The 24913-nt window shown below is 47.5% G+C and overlaps 1 protein-coding gene across 1 annotated transcript in view; it reads left to right on the forward strand.

Moving 5' to 3' along the window:
* Positions 1-14329: 14329 nt before the first annotated feature.
* LOC142766997 (uncharacterized) overlaps positions 14330-24913 on the forward strand; it is a 34220-nt gene continuing 23636 nt past the window's right edge. The window contains exons 1-3 of the mRNA XM_075868210.1: positions 14330-14387; positions 17900-17982; positions 21753-21864. Of these exons, the coding sequence (XP_075724325.1) occupies positions 14365-14387; positions 17900-17982; positions 21753-21864 (218 nt within the window). The 5' untranslated portion in view covers positions 14330-14364. The remainder of the gene's footprint in view (positions 14388-17899; positions 17983-21752; positions 21865-24913) is intronic.

The following is a 24913-nucleotide window of genomic DNA, read 5'->3' on the forward strand; positions in this document are numbered from 1 at the left end:
TAAAAATGTTTCCAGACGGACTCGTCGCATGCTTTACGTACAATACGCCCACCTGCGCAACAAAGCTCCTGCATGACTATACAGGCTTAGCAGAAATCCAGGACGCTTAGAATGACGCATATAGGCACAATTATAAAGCACTTATTTTTGCATTTGTGACTCTCGCGGACAAAAATAATCCATCTTCAGATACGTCCTTTGTCTCGGACTTCCTAGGTGACGATTTCAAATCGCGTGCGCAGCGATTGCTGTCGGTATTTGGAACCAGCTGTCAAGCTTTCACATTTACCAAAAGGTCTATCTCTCTTTAAGAATTATTTATCGAACAAGTGGTTAGAACATTTCTGCAAACTATCAGTTTTTGCTTTAATTAGCACAACAGAATGTCAAGCAAAAGATTTTTTTTTCATTATTGCTGGGCTGACGGTTTCATGAGAGTTCCGAAGTTACCTGCTTTGGCAAGATTGCTTTAATATTGTGCATTCTTGGTGGTTCCAGTGAATCGTCACAAAGCCGAGAAAAGTAGAGGAGCGGGACGGTGACCGACGACATCAACCAGGACATTCCCTTTTTGACCACCGTGTTGGACAGCTCAAACTCTTGATGCATTATTTTACGGTAGGCGTGCTCTTGGGCCCAACCTGCACTGTCATCTTAAGATCAGGCCCTGGCAATCTCATCTCTGAGCAGGCGCTTGGGTGTATAGTCATGCCGATTTAGCGTAAACGATGCTGCCGTGACAGCGCAGACTGCATTCTCTAGCGAAGACGGTGCGCCTTGCTGAAAACTCGCCACCCCCGAAATTTCCCCCTTAACCCCTGCTGCAAGAAAAAGCCATTAGTCCAAAAAATTTTCCCATGTTATGGTCGATTTAAGGGGCACATGAATGTTCAGGGAGTGCATTGCCAGAAGCCACTTCCGCAGGGCTGCGGGAGCTGGCCGATATATTCTTACGAGACTCTCCGTTTCTCCTCCTCAAAAACGAAAACAAAACAAAACAAAAACAAAAAGAGTTTTAGGTGGCCAGATGTAGAGTGGAACAAAATGTGGACAATTATTACTACAGTAAGGATAAATGAGAAAGTGACAACGAGTTCAATGAGGACGAGAGTTTGGAAGTTGTTTGTGCGAAGAGGAGGTTCCCTTTCAGGCTAGCTAGCATTCATGACAGACAGAAGCAGTAACTGCTGGGCATTGCAGCTAAGCAAGAAAGGTTTTCAGTTTAGGATCAATCTTTTATTAAACAGAGAATTATTGAAGGGTCAAAAAGCCATTGGTGAAATACTACAGTGCTGCGGACCTTTACAAGGGCCCATCTTCAGCTTAGGGTTAAAAAAATCTACGATATAGGCAGAGGCACATGTCAATGACTGACCATCATAACATTCATGTGACGTAGTGTTTCGAACACTGAAAAAAAAACTAAAGTAAACGCGACTATGTCTGGTTTGCATATGTTTTATACTCCTTCATAATTGCTTTACTCGCATGCTACGAAGACAGGATAGCCAACAAAGGGACTTGGTTGATCCCTCATGCTTTCTTAACAGCAAAACTGCTCGGCGTGAATGTCGTGAGCCAAGATATCGTCATTCTGAGCCCGCACGTGCTTTCTTGTTCACCTTTTGCTTCGCTTTCATGGCGCGTGCGCCGATTTTTCCGGTGTATAGCGAGGGGGAAGCACAAATCGAAGGAGAGCTGTGAGGGTGGGTAGGAGGGCGAAAAGAAAAAGAAAAGAGGCATAGATACGTAAAAAAAGCTATAAAGAAACATGAAATCTTGAGGAAAAAAATCCGCACGAGTCACCGGTATTCAAAACTGTATATTTACTGTCTGAAAGCGAGTGTCTGAACCATTGATTTATTTATTTTTTGCTGAACCACTCCGCCACTCGAGCCAAGGCGGAGAGGTGCATAGCTTTCGTTTTTTAAATGCGATGGCATTTCTTGGCCTGGTCATGTCAGGCGTCTGTCGGTGTTCGCGTGCCAGCAGATGTTATCTCTCCGCTTTCACTTCCTCTCCCATAGCAACAACTGTGGGCGAGCACGCTTAACCTCGCCCCTAGCAACCGGAGCAGGTGATGCGGGCGGAGTAGCGGAGAGTGAGTGAAGAGGAGGAATGCACTCTGGAGTGTTGGGCGCACTCGCGTCGCTGGACTATGTGTGAAGAGAGTGTAGGAGAGAGTAGGTGCAGTGCTTCGCCGCTTCTTCTGTCAACGTTCCCTCTCTCTCTTCCCTGCGCCTGACTCTCCCTTCTGTTCACTCGTACGTATATATAGATGCATGGAGTGAAGCACGCACCTCACTCTCGACCGTTTGCTGGTGAATGAATGGGTAAATAAATGGTTACAGTACAGATCCTTGTCTCGTCATTAATTTACGTCATTCAAATTACTACGCTGTGTACTTTCGGCGCAAGAAATGCCTTCCAGTTTCCTCACGATTACCTTCAGGGAGGTGGGAGCAATGTTTGACGAGCACGTCTTGTCAAGCCGTGGTCGGCTTGCTGCAAGCGGATGGTGAAATCAGGTGATTGCATCATCACACTTAACCTAATTGGCTTTCTAAAGGTAGCCAGAGGTGCCTTCTACGTTCCGCTGCTAGCACAATCGTTCTGCAAATGCACAATCAGCCCGTTCTAGGTGCTTGTGTTTAAATCGCTAGCATGCGTCGCTGTGATAAGAGAGGATCGTAAAAAAAATCGGCTAATAGTGCGTAACAACCAAATAGACCAGACGTAGGAAGAAAGATGAAAGAAAATAAAAAATAAAAATATAGGCCTTTTAATTATTGCTCAGATCTTTCGATGGTGAAACCGTCAAAGCGCTGTCGTCAATTAGTTTGCAATTCTTTGCGTCTTTCAGTTAATCAGTTGATAAACTCTTATAGCATAATTACTTCTAGCTGTTTTCATAATCACTATTGCGAAGTCTTAAGTGGACCTAAGCTTAGTATGTGCTACACTATGAACTGCTTAGTTAGCCCTAGTTTGGCGTGACAGATGTTATCCCGGTGTGTCATATTGATGTTAAGTAACTGTTACTGTCCCCAATGTGTAACAATTTCTAAGTAACGGTAATTAGGATCTCTTACTTAAAAATCTATTTTAGCTTTTAATATTAAAAGTGACATATGATCGCGTTTTTTTACTATTATAGACACGTTCAGACAAGTTCCAAATTATTCGTCATGCATATTGCGGCCAAAGGCAAGTGGACGTTGCAAAGGCCTACGCATCCTCTGTGGACCGTTTTGTATATTCTTGCGCTCTATAGGTACCAATTCAAATGCAAACTATAAAATTTTTTTCAAAATAACATGCCTTTTACACTTATGACTTGACATGTGCTGTGTACAATGCTGTTCCATATTCTAGTAAAGTTTCGCTTTTGTCAACTTTCAGTTAAGTGATCTATTTCCCAGCGTCCCTTGACGTTCGCTCAAGTGAGAGTCAACTGTATTTTATTCAGCTAGCTTGTCACTGCGGTTGTCCACACTTACGCACCAACTTGAGATACGAGTTCTGCGCGCACGCATCGTGATCGATGGGGCTTAATGCAGCTTCATGTGGAAGGACGTACGCAAATATGCTGCAGAAGACAATAAGCTTGACCAAGTAAGGTTCGCAGTAAAGGAAGAGCCAGGTTTGCAGGCTAAACGTTAAGGCTATAACATGTTTCAAAGGGACCCATTCACCTGTGTTCTGACGCGTAAGTATTGCACTGCGCAGGAGATTGATATCGAGCTTCTATCGGAGCATTCTCACACTATGGTGCAGATACTGCCTTTCCGTAGGATAAATTATGCGGTTTATATACTGAATATTGCCACGTTTCATTTCCCAAGTTTTCGTTATTGTCCCAAAACACCACACGATTCTCAGCGCAAACCGCGCCTGCAGTTTTCCAGAAGGTTCCGGACTGTAGTAGATCATTTCGATACGATCACACCCACTGTGCGAACGGTACAGATTGTTCTGGAACCTACGCCACCGCCAGCGATAACGCTAGAACATTCGACGGCAAGCGTATAAATGCCGACGCGCTTCGCCGCTTGTCAGTTGTTGATCGAAGGCCGACGCTCCGTTCGCCGCTATCAGTCCGAGACTGCTATCTGTGCGAGACTGCTGCTGTAATTGGACTTTCCTTTTACCGGGCACAGGTTCGCCCAAATAAACAGTTAAATCCCAACACGAAGTCTCCTGTCTTCGGCCACGTCACGACCCCGTGACATCTGGTGGAGGTGCTGCTTCGTTCATGTACCGGACGCCCCCGTCAAGCCGTGAACCCAGCCCACGTCGCGGAGAAGACACCGACGCCAACCAGGAGCAGCGAACAAGCCGACGACAGGAAGGGCTACCACCGGAGTACGGGCTTCTAGAAGACAAGGCGCGGAAGACCAAGGCCATGACCGCGACTGCAGCGACAATGACAACTGCAGCATCCCAGCCCACGATGGTCATGCATCAACCCAGGGAACCACCAATTTTCCATGGGTCATCGTTCGAAGACCCTGAGTCCTGGCTAGAAACATACGACCGTGTGGCCGCCCTCAACCATTGGGACCATGACGAAAAGCTGCGTCGTGTGTTCTTCTATTTGGAAGACACCGCAAGGACCTGGCTCGAAAATTGGGAGTCGACGCTCCGAACGTGGGATATTTTCTGCGGCGCATTCCTACAAACGTTCGCGAGCGTCGCTCGCAAAGAGAGGGCCACTGCTTTATTAGAGACCCGGGTTCAGCTACCAAATGAAAATGTCGCCATTTTCACAGAAGAAATGACCCGACTATTCCGTCACGCTGACCCAGACATGCCTGAGGAGAAAAAAGTCCGTTTCCTCATGCGAGGGGTCAAACAGGAGCTCTTCGCGGGACTGATGAGAAACCCACCGAAAACCGTCCAAGAATTTGCAGCCGAAGCGACCACTATCGAAAAGACCCTGGACATGCGCACCAGACAGTATAATCGTCGCCTGACTGCAGAGTGCGCTGCTGCTTAAGCCAGTAACTCCGGAGACCTGCGTGAAACGATCCGAGCGATCGTGCGGGAAGAGCTGCGCAAGCTGTTGCCTTCGGCGCAGCCTCAAGTGGATTCAATCGCCGACATTGTGCGAGAAGAAGTTCGGCAATCGCTTCAAATTCCCCACGCACCGCTGCCCGAGCCGGAAGCTATGAGCTACGCCGCTGCACTGCGCCACAACGCTCCTCCCCGTCCATGCCAAAACGCCGCCCCATCGCACTTCCGTCCACAGACGCCACCACCGCCACCACCCCCACCAACGTCATACCGTTCGCCAGCGGCCCAGCGCAGTGCACCAAGGAAGACTGACGTGTGGCGCACCCCTGACCACCGCCCGCTCTGCTACCACTGCGGCGAGGCCGGACACACTTACCGCCATTGCAAGTACCGACAGATGGGACTGCGTGGCTTTGCCGTCAATGCACCGCGTCCACAGCCAGGAGAACGACCACGTGACATAGCCGACTACCTGACAGGAACTCGGTGGACACCACGAAGCCCTTCGCGTTCGCCGTCGCCCAGCCGCCACACGTCACCGCACCACCGGCAGTACTCTGGCCCAACGCGGGGCCGGTCTCCCAGCCCGTATCCGGGAAACTAAGGGCAGCAACCGGTGGAGGTGCGGTTGCTGTGCGACGAACTACCGAAGATCCTCCGACGACGACGACGCCGCGACGGAGCTTTCCGAACACAACGCCAACCAGACAAAGCCCTGACGGCGAAAGCTCACTTACCGAAGGTGGCCTGACGACGCAACATGGAAGCAGCGGAAGAAGCCGACGCAGCCGTGACCCGACGCCACGCCCTAACTGTAATGCGAGACGGCGAACTAGCGACCTCGACGTTCTTATCGACAGCCACAGTGTGACCGCTCTCGTCGATACTGGAGCCGACTATTCTGTCATCAGTGGGTCGTTCGCCGCAAAGTTAAAGAAAGTTAGGACAGCTTGGAAAGGCCCTGAAATCCGCACAGCCGGAGGCCATCTCGTAACGCCTGCAGGAATCTGCACAGCGAGAGTCACCATTAACGGCCGTATTTATCCTACAGACTTCGTAGTCCTACAGCGTTGCTCGAGAGATGTCATCCTCGGCATGGACTTCTTATGCCTCCATGGTGCTGTCATCAACCTAAAAACGAAGTCGATAACGTTATCCACAGAAGGAGCACTACCACCGCGCACGCCGTCAGGACACCATGCCTTGCATGTGCTGGAAGAACAAGTCACCATTCCTCCTCGCTCAAGCGTCATTATTTCAGTCGGCGCTCCTAAATCACATGACTCTGAAGGCGTCGTTGAAGGCAGTCGGCATCTGTTGGTCACCCGAAATATTTGCGTCGCAAGAGGAATTGCAGAGCTGCGGGGAGGAAAAGCAACGGTTATGCTCACGAATTTCAGCAATGAGTACAAACATCTGAGCAAAGGAACAACGGTCGCATACATCGAAGAAATTGTCGAAGCCACCAGTGCATTCGCCCTCGCCGGTTCTGCGGAACGTGCTCAGAGAAACCAAGCTCCTCCCATAGCTTTGGACGTCAATCCCAGACTTCCGAACGATAAGCAAGAACAGCTCAAGGCCCTGCTTCTGCAATACGAAGATTGCTTTTCATCGTCATCAAAAATTCGGCAGACCCTAATCACGAAACATCGCATCATAACCGAAGAAAATGACAGACCACTCCGTCAGAGTCCGTACAGGGTTTCGACACGAGAACGTGAGGCCATGAAAAGACAGGTTGATGAAATGCTGCGGGATGACATTATCCAGCCGTCCAAGAGTCCATGGGCATCCGCCGTGGTGTTAGTGAAGAAAAAGGATGGGACCCTACGTTTCTGCGTCGATTGTCGCCGCCTGAACAAAATACAAGAAAGGACGTGTATCCACTCCCACGAATAGACGACGCACTTGATCGGCCCCATAACGCCAAGTAGTTTTCGTCAATGGACCTCAAGACTGGCTATTGGCAAATCGAAGTCGACGAAAGAGACCGAGAGAAGACGGCGTTTATAACACCGGACGGCCTCTTTGAGTTTAAGGTGATGCCCTTCGGCCTTTGCTCAGCGCCTGCAACTTTTCAACGCGTTATGGATACAGTACTGGCAGGATTGAAGTGGCAGACTTTTCTTGTGTACTTGGACGACGTCGTCGTGTTTTGCTCGAGTTTCGAGGAGCATCTTCGGCGCCTTGAAGCTGTACTTCAAGCCATCAAGACTTCCGGGCTCACACTGAAGCCAGAAAAGTGCAGATTTGCGTACGAGGAGCTCTTGTTTCTGGGGCACGTTATTAACAATTCTGGAGTCCGTCCCGCTCTACGGAAAACAGCCGCTATCGCCGACTTCCCGCCGCCCACTGACAAGAAGGCGGTGCGCCGATTTCTGTACCTGTGCGCCTATTATAGGCGGTTCGTGAAAAACGTCGCCCGCATCGCCGATCCACTCACTAACCTCACCAAGGCCGACGTGGAGTTTAAGTGCGAAACGCTGCAGGAACACGCTTTCCAGGAGCTTAAACATCGCCTCCAGACGCCTCCGTTACTTGCCCATTTCGACGAATTCGCCGAGACAGAAATACATACTGACGCAAGCAGCGTAGGTCTCGGCGCCGTTCTTGTGCAGAGGACTGACGGACTTGAAAGGGTTATTAGTTATGCCAGCCGATCGCTATCCAAAGCAGAAGCAAATTATTCCACAACAGAAAAGGAGTGCCTCGCCATCATCTGGGCTACGTCAAAATTTCGCCCCTACCTCTACGGCAGGCCCTTCAAAGTTGTAAGCGACCACCACGCCTTGTGTTGGCTAGCCACCTTGAAGGACCCTTCTGGTCGCCTCGCACGATGGAGCCTGAGACTTCAAGAATATGACATTACTGTCATTTGCAAGTCCGGCAAAAAACACTCCGACGCCGACTGTCTCTCTCGTGCGCCTGTCGAGAAACCGCTACCCGACGACCCGGATGACGACTACTTCTTGGGAACGATAACTACCGACGACTTCGCTGAACGACAGCGGGCCGACCCGGAACTTAAGGCCCTAATAGAATACCTCGAAGGCAGGACCGCCGAAGTCCCGAAGGTATTCAAGCGCGCACTTGCGTCCTTCTTTCTACGAAACGGTCTTCTACAAAAGAAAAACTTTTCACCGCTTCGAGCTAAGTACCTTCTTGTGGTGCCTTCAGCTTTGCGACCAGAACTCCTGCAGGCCCTGCACGATGATCCGACGGCAGGGCACCTCGGTGTTTCTCGCACGCTCGCGAGGATACAAGAAAGGTACTACTGGCCACTTCTCACCACCGACGTCACTCGTTATGTGAGGACATGCCGGGAGTGTCAGCGACGCAAGACACCGCCGACAAGGCAAGCGGGACTTCTGCAGCCAATTGAACCACCTTGCCGACCTTTCCAGCAGATTGGTATGGACCTACTGGGGCCGTTCCCGACATCGGCTTTCGGAAACAAGTGGATCGTGGTAGCTACCGACTACCTCACCCGCTACGCCGAGACAAAAGCCCTGCCAAAAGGCAGTGCATCCGAGGTAGCTAAGTTCTTCGTCGAAAATATCGTCCTACGTCACGGCGCCCCGGAGGTCCTTATCACCGACAGAGGAACGGCATTCACTGCCGACTTAACTCAAGCGATCTTGGCATACAGCCAAACAAACCACCGCCGGACGACAGCGTACCACCCACAGACCAACGGCCTCACCGAGCGGCTTAACAAGACGATCGCCGACATGCTGTCAATGTACGTCGATGTCGAACACAAGACGTGGGACGCCATTCTTCCGTATGTGACCTTCGCATACAACACGGCGGTGCAGGAGACGACGCAGATATCTCCATACAAATTGGTCTACGGAAGGAGCCCGGCAACGACGCTCGATGCCATGTTACCCAACGTCACCGACGAAGAAAGCCTCGATGTGAGCGAGTACCTTCAACGTGCCGAAGAAGCCCGACAACTTGCGCGTCTCCGTATTAAGAATCAACAGACGACAGACAGCCACCGTTACAACCTTCGACGACGCTTCGTGGAATACCAGCCCGGTGAACGTTGTCGTGATCCCACCGCTGCCACCAGTTGTCGTGGTTCCCGGGGTGCTGTGGTAGCGTGGTGTAGCTTCGGGTTGAGGAAACGAGCGCTTACAAGATGGGGATACGAAAAACAAACAAGGTTTATGCACTATTTACAAATATTTACAGCATGAGGTTAAGAGTTCACAAACCACGAGCGTGGTGGTTAAACCGTTACTTGGTTCAGAGCCTTCACAAACTACGAACGTGGTGGTTGAACCTTTACTTGGTTCAGAGCCTTCACAAACTACGAACGTGGTGGTTGAACCTTTACTTGGTTCAGAGCCTTCACAAACTACGAACGTGGTGGTTGAACCTTTACTTGATTCAGAGCCTTCACAAACTACGAACGTGGTGGTTGAACCTTTACTTGGTTCAGAGCGACGTCCTGCACTCTGCGGCGCCGTTATAAGCCCTGTCGGGCTCCTCCTTCTTCAGTCGAACACCAATCACACACACACACAACAGGTGAGGGGTACGAGCATGCACGGCGCACGTGAACATCCAATTTCGAGTCAAGATCACTGCACTTAAAGGTGGCGCCAGAGAGGCTCTTGCTCGTCGTGTATGTCGCTGGTCGAGGGGTCCCAAGCTTCGGACAGCAGACATCAAACGGTCCGCCAATCTGTCCGCTCAATTAGCAGGGCACTTTGTGGTGGCGGTCGCCGTTTCTTCAAAGGAATACGCTGTCTTTGTTGTCCCCTCTGGAACGGCTTACCGCTTCGTGGCGACGTGACGTCTCATCCGCCGGCTAACAGGGACAATACCTGGCGGGCCTAGGCATTCGGCGAGTCGGCTACTTGTTTGAGGATTAAAAGAGCGCCGCTCCCCCGTCAGCTCTCGACGCTGGTTCCAAGAAAACCTGGGTTCCAGGCGTGGGAACGCGGCCCGGCTACGCTTTTCAGCGACAGCATGGCGCCTACCGATGGCGGTCATAACAACGTGTTTGGGTGTGGACGCCGATACGCCGACGTGGACTAAGTGAAAAGCTTCTGCGACGCTACTTCGGACCGTACAGGGTGGTTCGACGTCTCGGCCCACTTGATTACGAGGTTGTCCCCGACGGAATCACGAACTCTCAACGACGCCGATCGCGACCTGAAGTCGTGCATGTCGCGCGCCTCAAGCCGTTTCATGCGCGTTAACGAACTGAAACAGTGTTTTTTTGTATTATTGTTTCATCGTAATTTATTAATTGTACTTTCTTGCATTATTATTGTACCTTCATCTTTAGTTAAAGCATCGGGACCATGCCTTTTTTCAGAGGGGGGCAATGCCACGTTCCATTTCCCAAGTTTTCGTTATCGTCCCAAAACACCACACGATTCTCAGCGCAAACCGCGCCTGCAGTTTTCCAGAAGGTTCCGGACTGTAGTAGATCATTTCGATACGATCACGCCCACTGTGCGAACGGTACAGATTGTTCTGGAACCTACGCCACCGCCAGCGATAACGCTAGAACATTCGACGGCAAGAGTATAAATGCCGACGCGCTTCGCCGCTTGTCAGTTGTTGATCGAAGGCCGACGCTCCGTTCGCCGCTATCAGTCCGAGACTGCTATCTGTGCGAGACTGGTGCTGTAATTGGACTTTCCTTTTACCGGGCACAGGTTCGCCCAAATAAACAGTTAAATTCCAACACGAAGTCTCCTGTCTTCGGCCACGTCACGACCCCGTGACAATATTTACACTCCGCTTAAAGAACTCCATGCCACGTATACAGAAATCTTCTACCATGCATTGAAATGGGCCGACAGAGCCCTTCGATAATTCTAGGTGACTTCAATGCCCCTTGTCGACTCTGGGGGTACCGGTGAGTAGGCAAGGGGAAGGCGGCTTGCGAATATTATCTCCACCTTAAGCCTCTTCCTTCTCACTGACCCGGCCTCCCCGAGGCGCCTTGGCAACTCGGTGACCAGCGACACCTGTCCTGACCTCACTTGAATTAAGAACACACGACAGGTTACATGAACTAACCTAGAGGAGGCCCTAAAGAATAACCACAACCTTCTAACCTTCGCACTCTCCACACACCCTTCCAAACAGAAGGACACACAAGCATGACTAGGTAACTGGGACAAAATGTGCACGGTAACTATACCACCTATCCTCTATTCCAGCAATCACGCAGACTGGGCTTCGCACATCACGCTCACTCAGAAGAAATACGAAACCGTAGTGAAAACAATGGATAAACACCCAGCCATCAACAACCACCTTCTGCATTTGTGGGAGGCCCGTCGAAGCACCATACGACCCTGGAAACGCCAGTAACATAATAGAGCTTTTCGAAAACGTATTCAGGAGCTAACAGCACAGGCAGCTGAATGCGCCACGCACTTTGCAGATGCAAACTAGAAAACATGTAATGATACCTCTCGTCATATGTCAAGCGAAGGCGTGTGGTGGCTGTTTCGCAGCATCATGGACTCCACACAAACACGAGAAGAAACCAACCACACCTGCGAAAAGCCCATCACGGATTTCAGAGTACATCAACACAACTCGCGGAAACGCTTCGCGACAGGTATTTCTGCCAAGAATACGATGCAGGACAAACTTCCGGAATATCTCGAACAGAAAGGGGTTCCGCCCCTACCATGCTCAGATTTTGTACTCACAAATTCGCACAGGATGTACTCCTGCAACTACATCGAGAGGTCATGCAACCGATGGCAATGAGACACAATGACACGGTCATCCTCACCTTAGTTCTGTAGGTGGATTGTGACAATGTTAAATGCAGCGTCATTTTTGAACCCCTCAGCCTCACTAACTGTGGTAAGAACAGATTTGATTAGGCCAAGGACTTTTTATCGGACAGAGCCGCGCTGCTCAGCATTGAAGACTCCGAATTCGGGCCGTATCAAATGGGTACCAGAAGGACACCGCAAGGGGCTGTTCTTTCTGTCTATATATTTAGGATAGAAATGCTGAACCTGCCACGTCAGCTGGTGGGCCATGTGTGGTGGGTATAAAGGGCATTCACCATGCCCTTTAGGCCGATGACATTACGGTATGAGCAACTCAAGGAAGCGTAGGTGCTATTGAGGCCAGCCTGCAGCAGGCCGCCGAAATTTTACACACTTATGTTGTGCCTTGCGGAGTACAATGCGCACCGAACCAATAGAAATTCCTTCACATTAGAGGCATGACTATATACAACACAGATATCTTTATTACTCTTCCTGGATGGCCAATAAGATGAGTGGAGAAGATCAAGGTCCTGAACCAGTACTTTCACCAACAGCTCCGAATTGACACAAAATTGACCAATTAAAAATATATAAGACCGGGTAGGTCGCATGATTCGCAGGGTTTCTAAGAAGAGGGGGAACTTCGGTGCACAGATGCGTTGCGGCTAGCACACGTTTGTCACCAATCGGGTCACGTACTCTAATTACCTCTCCCTCCGCAAACACGAAGAAAAACGAATAGAGAAAATCATTAAAAAGGCTATAAATCAGGCCCTTCGTCTTTAGATCTCTACATTCAAGACCATCTCAAGGCATTGGTGGGATTACCTTATACCAAGAGATGAGGGAAACCCATATTTAAACCAGTACACACGCCGGGCCCATGACAACTCGGGCCAGCGGCGGCTTGCATGTCTACAGATAAAACATGACTTAGAAAAACAGGAGAGGGTCAAGGTACCATAACTCTGGCGCACAGACCTTCTGGTCTGACCTCTACCCACTAAAATAGACAGAGGAGAACACACCGCAGGACGTGACGCACGCGCTAGGGCTCTGGAACGACAATTTGGACAGAATCCAGATGTACGCTACGCAGACGTTGCTGGCCCAACCTCCGAAGGTTGGTACATGTCGGCTACTATTCACGAAGGCACACAGGTGGCTGGGCTAACATTTGTGGCCTGTTCTGTAACACAGGCTGAAGAGGTCTCCATCGCCCTTGCGTCCTCTCACAGTGATTGCCGTTGCGGCATCTCGGATTCGCGCTGAGCGTGTCGTAATTACATAACAGGGCACATATTACCTTTAGGTGACATAATACTGCAAAATGTGTAAGGGACACAGACCCTCATTCGAAACGCCTGATATGAACCCCAGGCCATCAGGGTTGGGTGGTATGGACCCCAGACCATCAGGCCGCGGATGCGGCTGCCTGAGCGCTCATTTTTAGGCTACCTTCATGAATGCCCATGAAGACCGACGGGGAGAGTTACCGTCTCTTGCTATATCAGGAAATTCTTAATTACTATTGAGAAAGTCAAGTCGCTACCTACCCCCGCAAGAGGATTTAAGAAAGCAGACGAGCAAAGCACATTTTGTTTCGGCTCCAGACGAACACAATGTTATGTCCTGCCGTAGTCAAACATTTCGAACCTATAGTCATAGTGCCGAACCAGTGGGTAGGTGGCAGACACCTACCACATGGTGTGGGCCTGCCAAAACAACGCAGCCATTACTCCTCACCCAAACCATAGCCGAGAGGACAGGGAGGCGGACCTGCTCGGCTGCTCAGAACTTGAAGGCCAGCAGGCCTTGGTACAGCGAGCCAGGACGGGGGCTTCAACCAAACCCGGAATAGAGACTGCACTTATATATTCTGTAGAGGCCTCTAAAGAGGTCCTACAACTCTTTTTTTTAAAATTAAAATGCTTTCGCCATCACATATCAACCCTTCGTCTTTCCCGTCTTCGCGTTTGCCTTGCGCATGTCCTTGGAATGCTTGCGATGGTGGTGCTGTATTATTCACAATATATACACAAGCGAATGTTACACTTTTCTAGGGCAATCTCTGTATTGTACGAATTTTCTAAAATGGCTGAAATATTATACCAACTGATTTTCGCCGCATGAAAAGTATTGGTTGTGTAGTTCCACCACATTTTAAGTCCATTTTGTTAGTAATTTATTGTGTATGCTACATACGAAAATGCTAATAAACAGAGGTAAAAATTGATTAAAGTGACGATTTAGATGCCACTACGTCCCCAATAATTAATTGAGGACGCGTGGCATAGTAGCAGAAACATATGACTTAGCTGAGCACACAGCCTGCATCTGCAACGACACATTGTTAGGCGTAAAGTATGTGCGTCACTGAAGTTATATTAATTAGCGTAAGGTACTTCATCATAAAAAAATTGGAAATACCTGGTGTACTCGTTCTAATTGATTGCGGTAGATAAATTGGACCGATGTTCGTGTTTTAATTGAAATACTGCTTATTTAGTATAAAATCAGCTGCAAATTTAATCGGATGGCTTTAGCACCAAACAAGCGGCCGGCTAGCGACATAAACGCCATGTACAGCCTACTAATGCTACGGTAGGTAGTATGCAATGATCTATGTGGCTATATTTCATAGTTTGGAAATTAATCTACGTGAGAGCAGTTTTTCTTAGGTCATTATTGAGATTCACTATTCCTTCAGAAGGGTTCAGTGTTGCGCGATTATGGAATGTGTAAGTGTAAAAGCCTTTGTAAATACACAGATCGAATTTTTAATGTTTCAGTGTAATGAGAAATGACACAGAGAAAAAGACAAGCTAGGAGGGTGGACTGCCATCTACAGCTTGTTAAAAACACAAACCATACCTTGTAGATCACCTGCAGACCATCGCAAACACAGGAACTAAAAGTTAAGCGCAGAAAAAGGCAAACTTCATAACCACTTTTTTGAACAATTTTCTTCTGGATGTCAGATCTCGTCCAGTGTCTTTTGATTGTGCCGTTCTATCAAAGCTACATTACGATATGCGCAGATACCAATTAGTTTCTTTCACTGCATTATTTCGGTGCTTTTTGGCAAATCAAATATTTTTGATGCATTGCAAAAAAACTTGGCCCCGGATCTACAAGTGTAAACTGCAAATGTCGTCGAAAGACGATAGTCTTGCATCTGGAGAGAGTGAACAAAACGTTCTTTTGATGTTCTGCGCAAAAAAATCGGTGAACGATATTCTGGAGGCGCTGCGTTAGAGTGCCTCGAGCGTGCAGTGGAGGCGAACGAGCGCACCAAGTCACGTCACACGTGAGACATGAACGCTATCTGGCAGTTATCCTGAAAAACGAAGCGCGGGGCGTGCGCGCCTGTCTCTGAGGCGATAAGGTGTAAAACGCAAGGCGACGGGTAGGTGCTACCCCGTGTCGTCTTAGCAAAGCATCGGAAACACTTGCCTTTTCGTGCAAGCGTTGCATGTTCAGCACAGCGTGATAAATGCTACGATCCCTAGGAAAACTTATATGTACGCCTTTTCCAGTAAAAAATACACATACGTAATATTGACGTGTTGTTGTGGTGTCTCGGATATTCGCAATAATTGCTCTTTAATTGACAGTCGCACAAGTATGAACGCTGAACCTTGAGCAATATTGGCGGGCGCTGGGGATGGGGTCAACCGTTTGGAGTATCGTTTGGCTACTTTAGAATCGTTTAGAGTACCGTTAAGGAAAGACAAACAGACAAACGTACAGACAGACAGACAGACAGACAGACAGACAGACCGACCGACCACGATTTATCGTTTGTAAAAAAGAAGCCGGGCAGAAGTGCGCGTGTGATGCATTTACAATGGCACACACTGCCAGCTTTACCCTGGTGCGCGAACTGTTATGCTGTGAAGGCCGTGTTAAATTGCGTTGCGCGTGGCTTAATTGTGGCTCCTGTGAAACATATAATGGTGAACTTTCCAGAATTTGCTACGCAGCGAGCTTTGCTTACTGAGGAGTGCACATTCCTGGGCTTTAAGTGCGCGACAATAGACGGTTACCTCTGTCCGAGAGGTTGTTCGATGACGCGACCGGGTCCATCAAGCTCTACTGGCTTTTACGAGTGAAACGGACCTGGCTACCACTTCTAGACACTTTCTCGCTCGTGTTTACGTGTACGTGTGTAAACTTTTGTAAACGTTTGTAAATAATAACGCCTTACATTTCCGGATCGCCGTTAGCACTAGAATGGAGGAAGAAAATTGGAAGTTAGGAAGGCAGTAAGCGATCCAAAACACCCGAAAAAGTCTACAGTGATCTACGAATGCTTCAGAAATGCCCAATAGAAGAGTTTATTAAACTTTTATAATATATGGGGACGTTAACATGTGTAAGATGGCGTTCGAGGGTAGACCCTCAGTATCACTCATTGCATGGTATTGCGCAACAGAGACAACATTTTTCCACAATTGAGAGTTTGTGCATAAGCGGACCAAGCTCTGCGGTGTTCATTTGAAGCTGAGGGAGTTTTAGGCTGCAAACGTGTGCCACTACTGGATAGGTAGCACGGCTGTCGTAACCTAACATATACCGGCAATTTTTTGTTAGTACTACCGCATCTTGCTCGTATTTATTTTTCGCTGTTTTTAACCATGAATTTATGCCGGCTGGCTCGTATTCACGCGCTATTAAAATATCCCACTAGTGCAGGCGTGACATGTATACGTATTCGATTATTAGTCTGACTATTCTCATTTCACTGGCGTCACTGCTTTGAAAGCTCGTGCAGGTATTGAACTATTTTTCTCATCGTCGTAAACTTGCTCGCTTATCTCTTTTTCATGGAATCTACCATCTGTCGTCGATTCGTGACCAGTGTTTTTTCAGTGAAGCTTAGCCACCTTTTCACGCCGTGATCACCTTCTCAAGAAGAAACGCATGGCATGCCACACCTTATCTTTCACTGATTAGTTCACTTCAAAAACCCTCATTGAATGGAACCTATCGCAATACAAATGATTGATATGTGGGGTTTAACGTCCCGAAGCCATCATATGATTATGAGAGACGCCGTAACAGGGCTGCGGAAATTTCGACCACCTGGGGTTCTTTAACGTGCACCCACATCTGGAAGTATCGCATATAAAAGAAACATTCTTAAATTTAATGAACTTTGAAATAAAATGCTCTGTTCTGTTCTCAATAACCCGTTTCATTTTTTGTGCTCTATTACTATGTTTTGTTATTTTTTCGTGATTTGAAATGTTTTTCGCAATTTTCCTAACAGGTGTTGTGTTCTTGTGTAGCCTGTTTTTCATTGAACTTAGGCAAGTGTTGTATTGTATAAATTTCATTTTATGCCCCCTGTGCATTTATTGCACTGTATATTTTTACCCATCCCCTATGTTATATAACTTTCTCTTGGAGAGCTTTAGGTTATTCTCCAAATAAAAAGCAAATTGAAATAAATTTTTCGCCATTGAGAGAAAACAATTGAATGTATATATTCACAAAGTTCGGCACATTACCACGGCTTGATTAAAGACTTCGATCAATGAGTGATTGGAGACTTCAACGAATGAACAATGAGTACTCGTCTGGTGCTGACATGAGTTAACACAATCTTTTACCACTTGGAAATTTCTCAGAATATTTGCTAGAAGAATGTGTTATTTATCCGAACTTTGTATACGCAGGTTATGGATACGTATGCTGCAAATTACTGCTTATGAGCTGTATCAGACTGACAATCTAATCCAAGCACGTCGGATGTATTTCTTTTCATGCGCTCAGCTCTTTGGTATTTGTAAAAATAACAGATTCAAAGTATATTTGCTTTATTTTTGCTCCCGTATTGGGAATAGCTCTCCTTGAGCTTAGAATCTATGCTTCTCCGGCTGCACCCTGCTCATGTAATACCGTGCGATATCGGGCTTTAGAAACTGTGCTCGCACTATACATGAACTATGTTTGTCACACCGCAACTAGCCCCGCGCCTTTCGATCACTAGTAAAACCGCTCATTCTGTTGCACGTTTACTGGCCTTCCCGTTCCGCAATGCAAGCTTTATTTTGCTCTTCTGATCATCTATCCACAGCGCATATTCTAATTACCTCATTTTCTAACAGGTGCACGTTAGTGGGAATTCTGCTCGCCGCGAACGTAGCACTCGTCACGACACAGCTACAGTGTCCAGTCAGATACGGCCTGAGTAAGTATTTCAATAAACTACAGCCAGCGCCTTACGCATCGTTTCTGAGTTGACTGTGGTATAGCAGGACCACATGTCTGGCTATACCACAGTCAACTTATGCCCAAACCAGGGTCATGCACCTCAGAACGGGTGTTCTGAGGTGCATGACCCTGGTTTGGGCATAAGTTTTTCCTTGCTGTATAACTGAGCTGGCAAACGTAAAGAGGTCGTAGTTCACTTGCCTCGAGGCACACGACGAAGAAAGGAAACCAGTAAGACAGGGTAGGACAAAGGTACTTTGACATCGCGATACAAGATACTAGGGTCACAATTATTCGAGACAGAGGTGCTACCGCATGTGTGGTATGTGATATGAAACAGAGATGTGATAACATTAACAAATTTGCATTCGCAAATTGTGATCACAAATTTGCGAATGCAAATTTGTGATCACAGATCTATGTAGAGAGAGAGAGAGAGAGAGAGAGAGAGAGAGAGAACACTAGGAGAAAGGCAGAGAGGTTAACCAGGGCTGAGCCCCGGTAGGCTATCCTGCACTGTGGAAGGGGAGAGGGAAAGGAAAGTTATAGACGAGGAGAGAAAAGGTCACTGATTGGGCCGATGCGTAACAGTTTTACCATCACAAACGATGAAACAGGCCGGTTTCTTTGAGAAAATGCAACAGTGCTTTCGTTGCCTTTCGGAAATTGGATGGGCAGTGCCATAGTCTCAATAATTTCTCGACAGTGAAATGACTTCTGTCCAGTTGATTTAAAACACTGCGCAGGTGAAGCCTCTCGTTTGTGTATGCCGGGCAGTAACATAAGGTGTGTTGAATAGTATCATCGACGGCGCAGTCGTTGCACTCCGCGCTGTCAGCCATCCCTATCTTAAATGAGTAGGCATTGGTGAAGGCTACGCCGAGACGCAAACGGCACAACACTGTACCTTCCTCACTAGAAAGACCAGAGGGTAGCCACAGTCGTAGAGATGGATCGAGAGAATATAGTCGACGATGTGTGAACTGTGTTGACTGCCACTTCTGGAGTGTCATGTCCTGCGCCAGCTTACTTACGTATCTAGCCGAGTCATTCCTAGATAAAGGTACGGACATAGGGTTTGCTTGTACGTGTGCATTTTTGGCTGCTTCATCGGCGAGGTCATTGCCGGAGATACCACAATGACTTGGTATCTACTGGAACACAACGTTGTGTCCTTGTTATGTCGCATAGTGCAGCATTTCTCTGATCTCCCATACCAGTTGTTCGTACGACCCGCGAAGAAATGCCAATGAAAGACATTGTGGAGCCGCCTTGGAGTCACCGAATGCTGCCCATCGATTAGCCGGTTGTTGCTTGATATAATCGATGGCAGCTCGCAGGGCAACAACTTCCGAACCAGTCGATGTGCTGAGTGACAAAGTTTGTAAGTGATGTTAATGTGTCGCGATGGAATGACGGTGGCGCCCGTGGAGCTAGTCTGGGTGGTAGATTCATCCGTGTATACATAGGTTCTGTCAGCGTAGAAAGTGTGTAAACAGTCCAGAGTTGCTCGATTCAAGGCCAAGGTAGAAAGGACTTTTCTATTTCTTATTCCTGAGGAGGAAAGGCACCCGTCGGGTTGTCGCAGGCTCCACAAGGTGGACGGTGAACGCGCCAAGGGTATAAAATCGGATGGTAGCAAAGCGCAGTGGGAGCTGACGACCTTAGAGAACGACGCCTTCGGTCGTTGTTCTGGTAGAAATGCCAAATGGCTCGATACCATCCATGAAATGTGCCAAACATGTGCTCTCAGCACGTCGGTTGTCACGTAAGTCGTAACCGGATGATCCCAAGCCAATATAATTGTTCCAGCGGTTGAGGTAGTTCATGGTAGGCCGATACAAACACGTAGTGCTCGTGCTCGCACGCTCTGAAGTGCTTGAATGTTTGTCTTGCAAGTTTTAGAAAGCAGAGGAGAACTGTAGTGAAGTACACCAATAAAAAAAGCTTGGTATAGCTGTAGCATGGAACTCAATGACGGACCCCATCTTTTTCCAGCGATGAATTTCAGGACGTGGGCAATAGATACCAGTTTCGCTTTCAAGCTAGTCACGTGAGGGCTCCAGGAGAGGTCGGGGTCAACAATGACACCTAGAAAACGATGGCTGCGCTTGTAAGAGATGGGCTGGCCATTAATGCTTATCGGGTAACTTGTCATCGCCTTGCGCGTGAGGTCCACCAGTGCACATTTTTCTGTTGAGATTGTTAGAACTTGCGCGCGAAGATAGTCAGATGCTTGCGACGCTGCCCTCTGTATCCTTGCTCGAACTTGTAGGCGTGTCAATGCAGATGCCCAGACACAGATGTCATCAGCGTATATTGAAACACTGACTGTTTCAGGAAGAGCTTCCACCAGGCCAAGCAAGGCAAGATTGAAAAGAACTGAGCTTAAAACACCACCTTGCGGGAAGCCACGGCACGTGTAGTAGTCTGAGGTTGGGCCATCTTCAGTATATACAAAAAAAGGATCTTTGTGTCAGGTAGCTTCGGATTCATAGAAACATTCTCCCTCCCCGTTCCATGACAGCAGTGTGTCTAGTATAGCTAGTATAGTATAGATCTATGTACAGCAGCCACAAACGCCTATGCATAGAAATGTTTGTTTGGAAAGTTCATAATTGTAAGTAATTTTGTTTCGTTTGAACTAAACGTCCGTTAGTATCTTGAAGGTTTTTGTATTCCTTCCTCAAAGTATACTTCTTTCATGCCGAATCAGCTTAATCGACTTGCTTCATATGCTCATCATGATATCCGTTTATACACTGTTCTGCCTGTGGTTTATGCTTGTTGCTTTAGTACGTGGTGGCAGTCCCTGCTCTGCTTAGCGACCAGCTAGTAGGCTGCAATCAAACCCCAAGAAGTTCACAAAGAAGTTCCCGAACAATGATTGAAATACGGATGTTGAGTTCTATATTGTCCGTAAAAGCACTACCATTTATATCTGTGGTTCTCAAACGGGGTTCATCAGAGCCGTAAAATAGCGATTCCGCGACACCATCAAACGTGAAAAAAAAAAAGATTTAGAAGTGAGTTCTGACCTAATTTCAGTTACAGGCCCTGCTCCAGGAACAGCAGCAACATTTTGAACGAGGTCGCCTCAGCTGCCCAAAAACCACGAATAAAAACAAGCCTGCCACATCAGCTGTGAACAGCGCTGCATTTTTCGCCTGTTCTTTGTTATTCGTTTTTGTTCAAGGAAAGCCCCCGCATTGGCTGAAGGCGGCGTTATAGCAAGCGTGACAGCTTCCCTTTGTTATGATAGAAAACACGTATCCACCTCTCTAGGTTCTGCACAAAAAGGGGCCTGTAATACAGCTATATGTTATTCGAAATACATTAGGTTAGGTTAGGTTAGGTTAGGTTAGGTTAGACTGAAATTACTGACAGGGTGGCAGATAACTGTACTTCCGAACCATAGAGTGCCCTATCTCGTAAACAGTGAACTGTAGAAAGACTGAATGTAGTAAGAACAATAACACACAGTTTACAAAAAAATCATTCGTATTAACTCAGCCATCGGCTGCCCTTTGCCCTAAAATTGTAGTTCATCGAATGTAGCACGCTACCACACAAGAGAAGCCTTTGTCATTTGGCTATTATCTCTCGCAAAACTTTTAATTGCTTTATTGAATCACATCAGCCGCACTGAAAATCATTCAATCGTCCCCGTCAAATTGAGCATTCACACTTGATTCTTTTGTGTAATGCAGTGCGGAAATGATAGAGTGAATTTTCGTTGCTTTGCAGGAGGCTGTACCGTTTTCGGTCATACCATACCCGCAGCACAAAGTGCCAACCTTCAGTTACCATGCGTACACGTTCAATGCAGCGCTAATAGACACAGAGTTATCATCACAGGGTGAGTGCTATATTGAAAACCATACCCACCGCTTCGCCATTATAAACATCACCACCATCGATTAGCACTCATAAAACATCTATAATGCCTACCACGACTGCAAGGTTTCAATTTGTTATAGGGGTGTAGTTATGTTACGTTGTCATATGCAATAATTATAACCGTAGTCATTCGCAGTGCGCACTTATCTGAGAAAAGAGTGTCGAGCCACCGTTAAATTCGGTGTTCATCACACATTACGCAATGTAAACACTGCAAAAAAACAAAGCAATACATGTAATCTAACATAAACTCTTTGTTTCACAGTCGTCATTGTGCATGAAACCATTTGTTTTGCGCCTAACGATGAGTACGTGAAGCCTAAAAAGCTACTGAATTGAGACACTGCATGTTGAAGGCACTTTAATACGTAAAAAAGAATAGGCCACAGTATTGCCGCTAAGGCGGAGCAGTGAACGCGATAGCAACACATTCGAAGGTCACGCGAAGAATGGCAAGCGCCATGTTTGTCACACACAAATGACGTACTAAACATACTCACAGGTACAGATGAACGCGAATAAGCGTCTCAGTTGCTACTTCGCTGTGTCTGAAAAGCGCGCCCATTTTCGCAAACGGAGACAGTGCAGCGACCTTTGTGCGCCCGGTAACTTCAACAGAATCATTTCGGTGAAAGCCCAAAGCGCATGAATGTCCCCACCGCGAGATTCTCCCCCCTCTCCGCGGGGCAAAGTACGCGTGAGAGATGAGAGTGCGTGCCACCGCGTCGTGACGATCTGGAGACACGCGCTCATTGCGCGATCTCGCTGGTAATGCTGAAAACACGATAGTTCCCCCGAGATGCCCATCGCCATTGATAAATAGTAGATATAAATAGCGCACCGTTTCAACGATCATGGAGGTTCCCGTTCGTGGTTCAGTGGCTAACGCCTCGCACTTAAAACCAGGAGGTCGCACGTTGGATTCCGTGCGCAGGAGTCTTTTCTCAATAATTTTTCGTTCTTGCGTTTTCATATATATAGAAACGTATACTTATACGGTAAATAACGGCGACGCCAACGGTAAATTTGAGCCGAGATGAGCGTATAATTGCTAACGCAATAAAAACAAACGTACCTGAAATCTGCACAATATTCACAGATACAAACGTTTTCCTAGACAGGATATTTTTTTCCCAAACAGGAAAAGGGAAGATCTATAGCTGAGAGGAAAAGAAGACAGTGTACAAGACAATGACTCGTTGCTCCAGTTCATTACTGAGCCTTTACGTGTGCACGGCTAAGCGACATCAAGATCCTGGGCAGAGGTGGTGATACTTTGGGAAGGGAATGACTTGAAGATTTCCATATGAAGGAAAACAGCACAGGGGGTATTAGTAACACATTCATTAATTTATTCGGCACCTAGTTCAGATTTTTAAGGTTGATTAGCTATGCTACGGCTGCGCGAATGCGCTTTAGGCAACCTGCATTTACCGTACTCTTTCCGAAGTAAAGTCAGTTGATGTTTAGTGCAGTGCACTTTCTTCTTCTCCTATAAGCTCGTTCTTTCATTTTTCCTGTTTTCGCTAAGAAAGTATGACGTCTGGAATGCAACGCAAAGAAGCCCAACAGGAACTTTTATTTATACATATATTTTTGCTTCGAAGCCAGAGAGGGGTGGTACCTGCAAGCTATTATGGTTCTCAGCAATTTTATAACCAACGTAGTGTGTTTATTGAAAAAAAAGGAATCATTCTAACAATTGAAGCTGTGACAGGGCGTTATGCATTTCAAGTTCCCATCCCCTGCTTTGACATTTAACTGCTTTTAAAAGTTTTTATGGACAGCCTCGTATGAGAAAGCTAAAGGGAGGAAAGAATGGTGTGTCGATTCAAACATCCAGCGCCGTATATGGAGTAGGTCGCTGCAAGAAAAATAGTTTTGACACATTACTTTTACTTGGATTACTGTTGGACACGACACAACGACAATATGCTGTTTCACCGACAACATGACGCAGTAAGGTGATTGCTGGAGCAACGCTACATGCAGCAAGATTTGAAATACTTTTTTGTTATTGTTTCGAGTAGCCCTTCAAAGAAATAGAGCTGTAATCTGCTCTAAATATACCAATTATTTCCCGCCCCACGCTAGCGTACGATGTAAACCTTCGTGACAGGAAGGAAAACATTACACTCTAATTTTGTTTTTGTCTTTGCTATCGCGTGCTATAGTAACCTTTATCTAAAGTCTTTTGGCTCAATGCCAGCGGCTAAGTGGCATCGGCGCGAAATGCGACTAGCTGCATTTCGCGCCGATGCGTTACAACACTGCGTCTCCCTCTTTTCGTGACGAAGGGACGCCGGACGCGCTGAAACGCGCATGCGTCAAAGCAACGCAGTGCGGCACGCACCCGCGACTATATGCCAGGACCGGCGCCTGGCGTGGCAACGCCGCCGTGACGCGACAAAATGAACGCCGTCGAACACGCGCACCGCGTCACGTCGAAATGCATTGGCGTCTTGACAGTGGCATGTAGGGAGGTTCTCACATGACACGCATCTCATGATTATCATGTTTGCACCAGTCAATTACCTTCGTCATCAATTGACGTCACGTAATACAAAATTTGGCATATGGGGAGTAACGAAACGGCCGCTAGCGCATCATCAGTGTGGCATGTCGTCATGTTGTTACATGACACGCATGTTGTGATTATCATGTTCGGATGTGTCATTTACCTACGTCGTCCGTTCGCGTCGCGTAATATCGAGTTTTGTGCATGTGAAGCAAGCGAAAGGTCGCGAGCGCATCATGAGCGTAGTATGAAGTCATGTTGCTACATGACACGCATATCAAGTTTATCATGTTTGGACCAGTATCATACCTTCGTCATCCATTCATGTCCCGTAATACCAAATTTGGTATACGTGACGCCAGCGAAACGGCCGCGAGCGCATCACGAGCGTGTCATGTAGTCATGTTGTTACATAATGCCCATGTCAGGATTTTCATGTAAGAGTCGGTCGCTTGTGTTCGGCATGCCATCATGTCATACCATACCACTT

The sequence above is a fragment of the Rhipicephalus microplus genome, chromosome 7 (genome assembly GCF_043290135.1).
Source record: "Rhipicephalus microplus isolate Deutch F79 chromosome 7, USDA_Rmic, whole genome shotgun sequence".
NCBI classification, from domain to species: domain Eukaryota; kingdom Metazoa; phylum Arthropoda; class Arachnida; order Ixodida; family Ixodidae; genus Rhipicephalus; species Rhipicephalus microplus.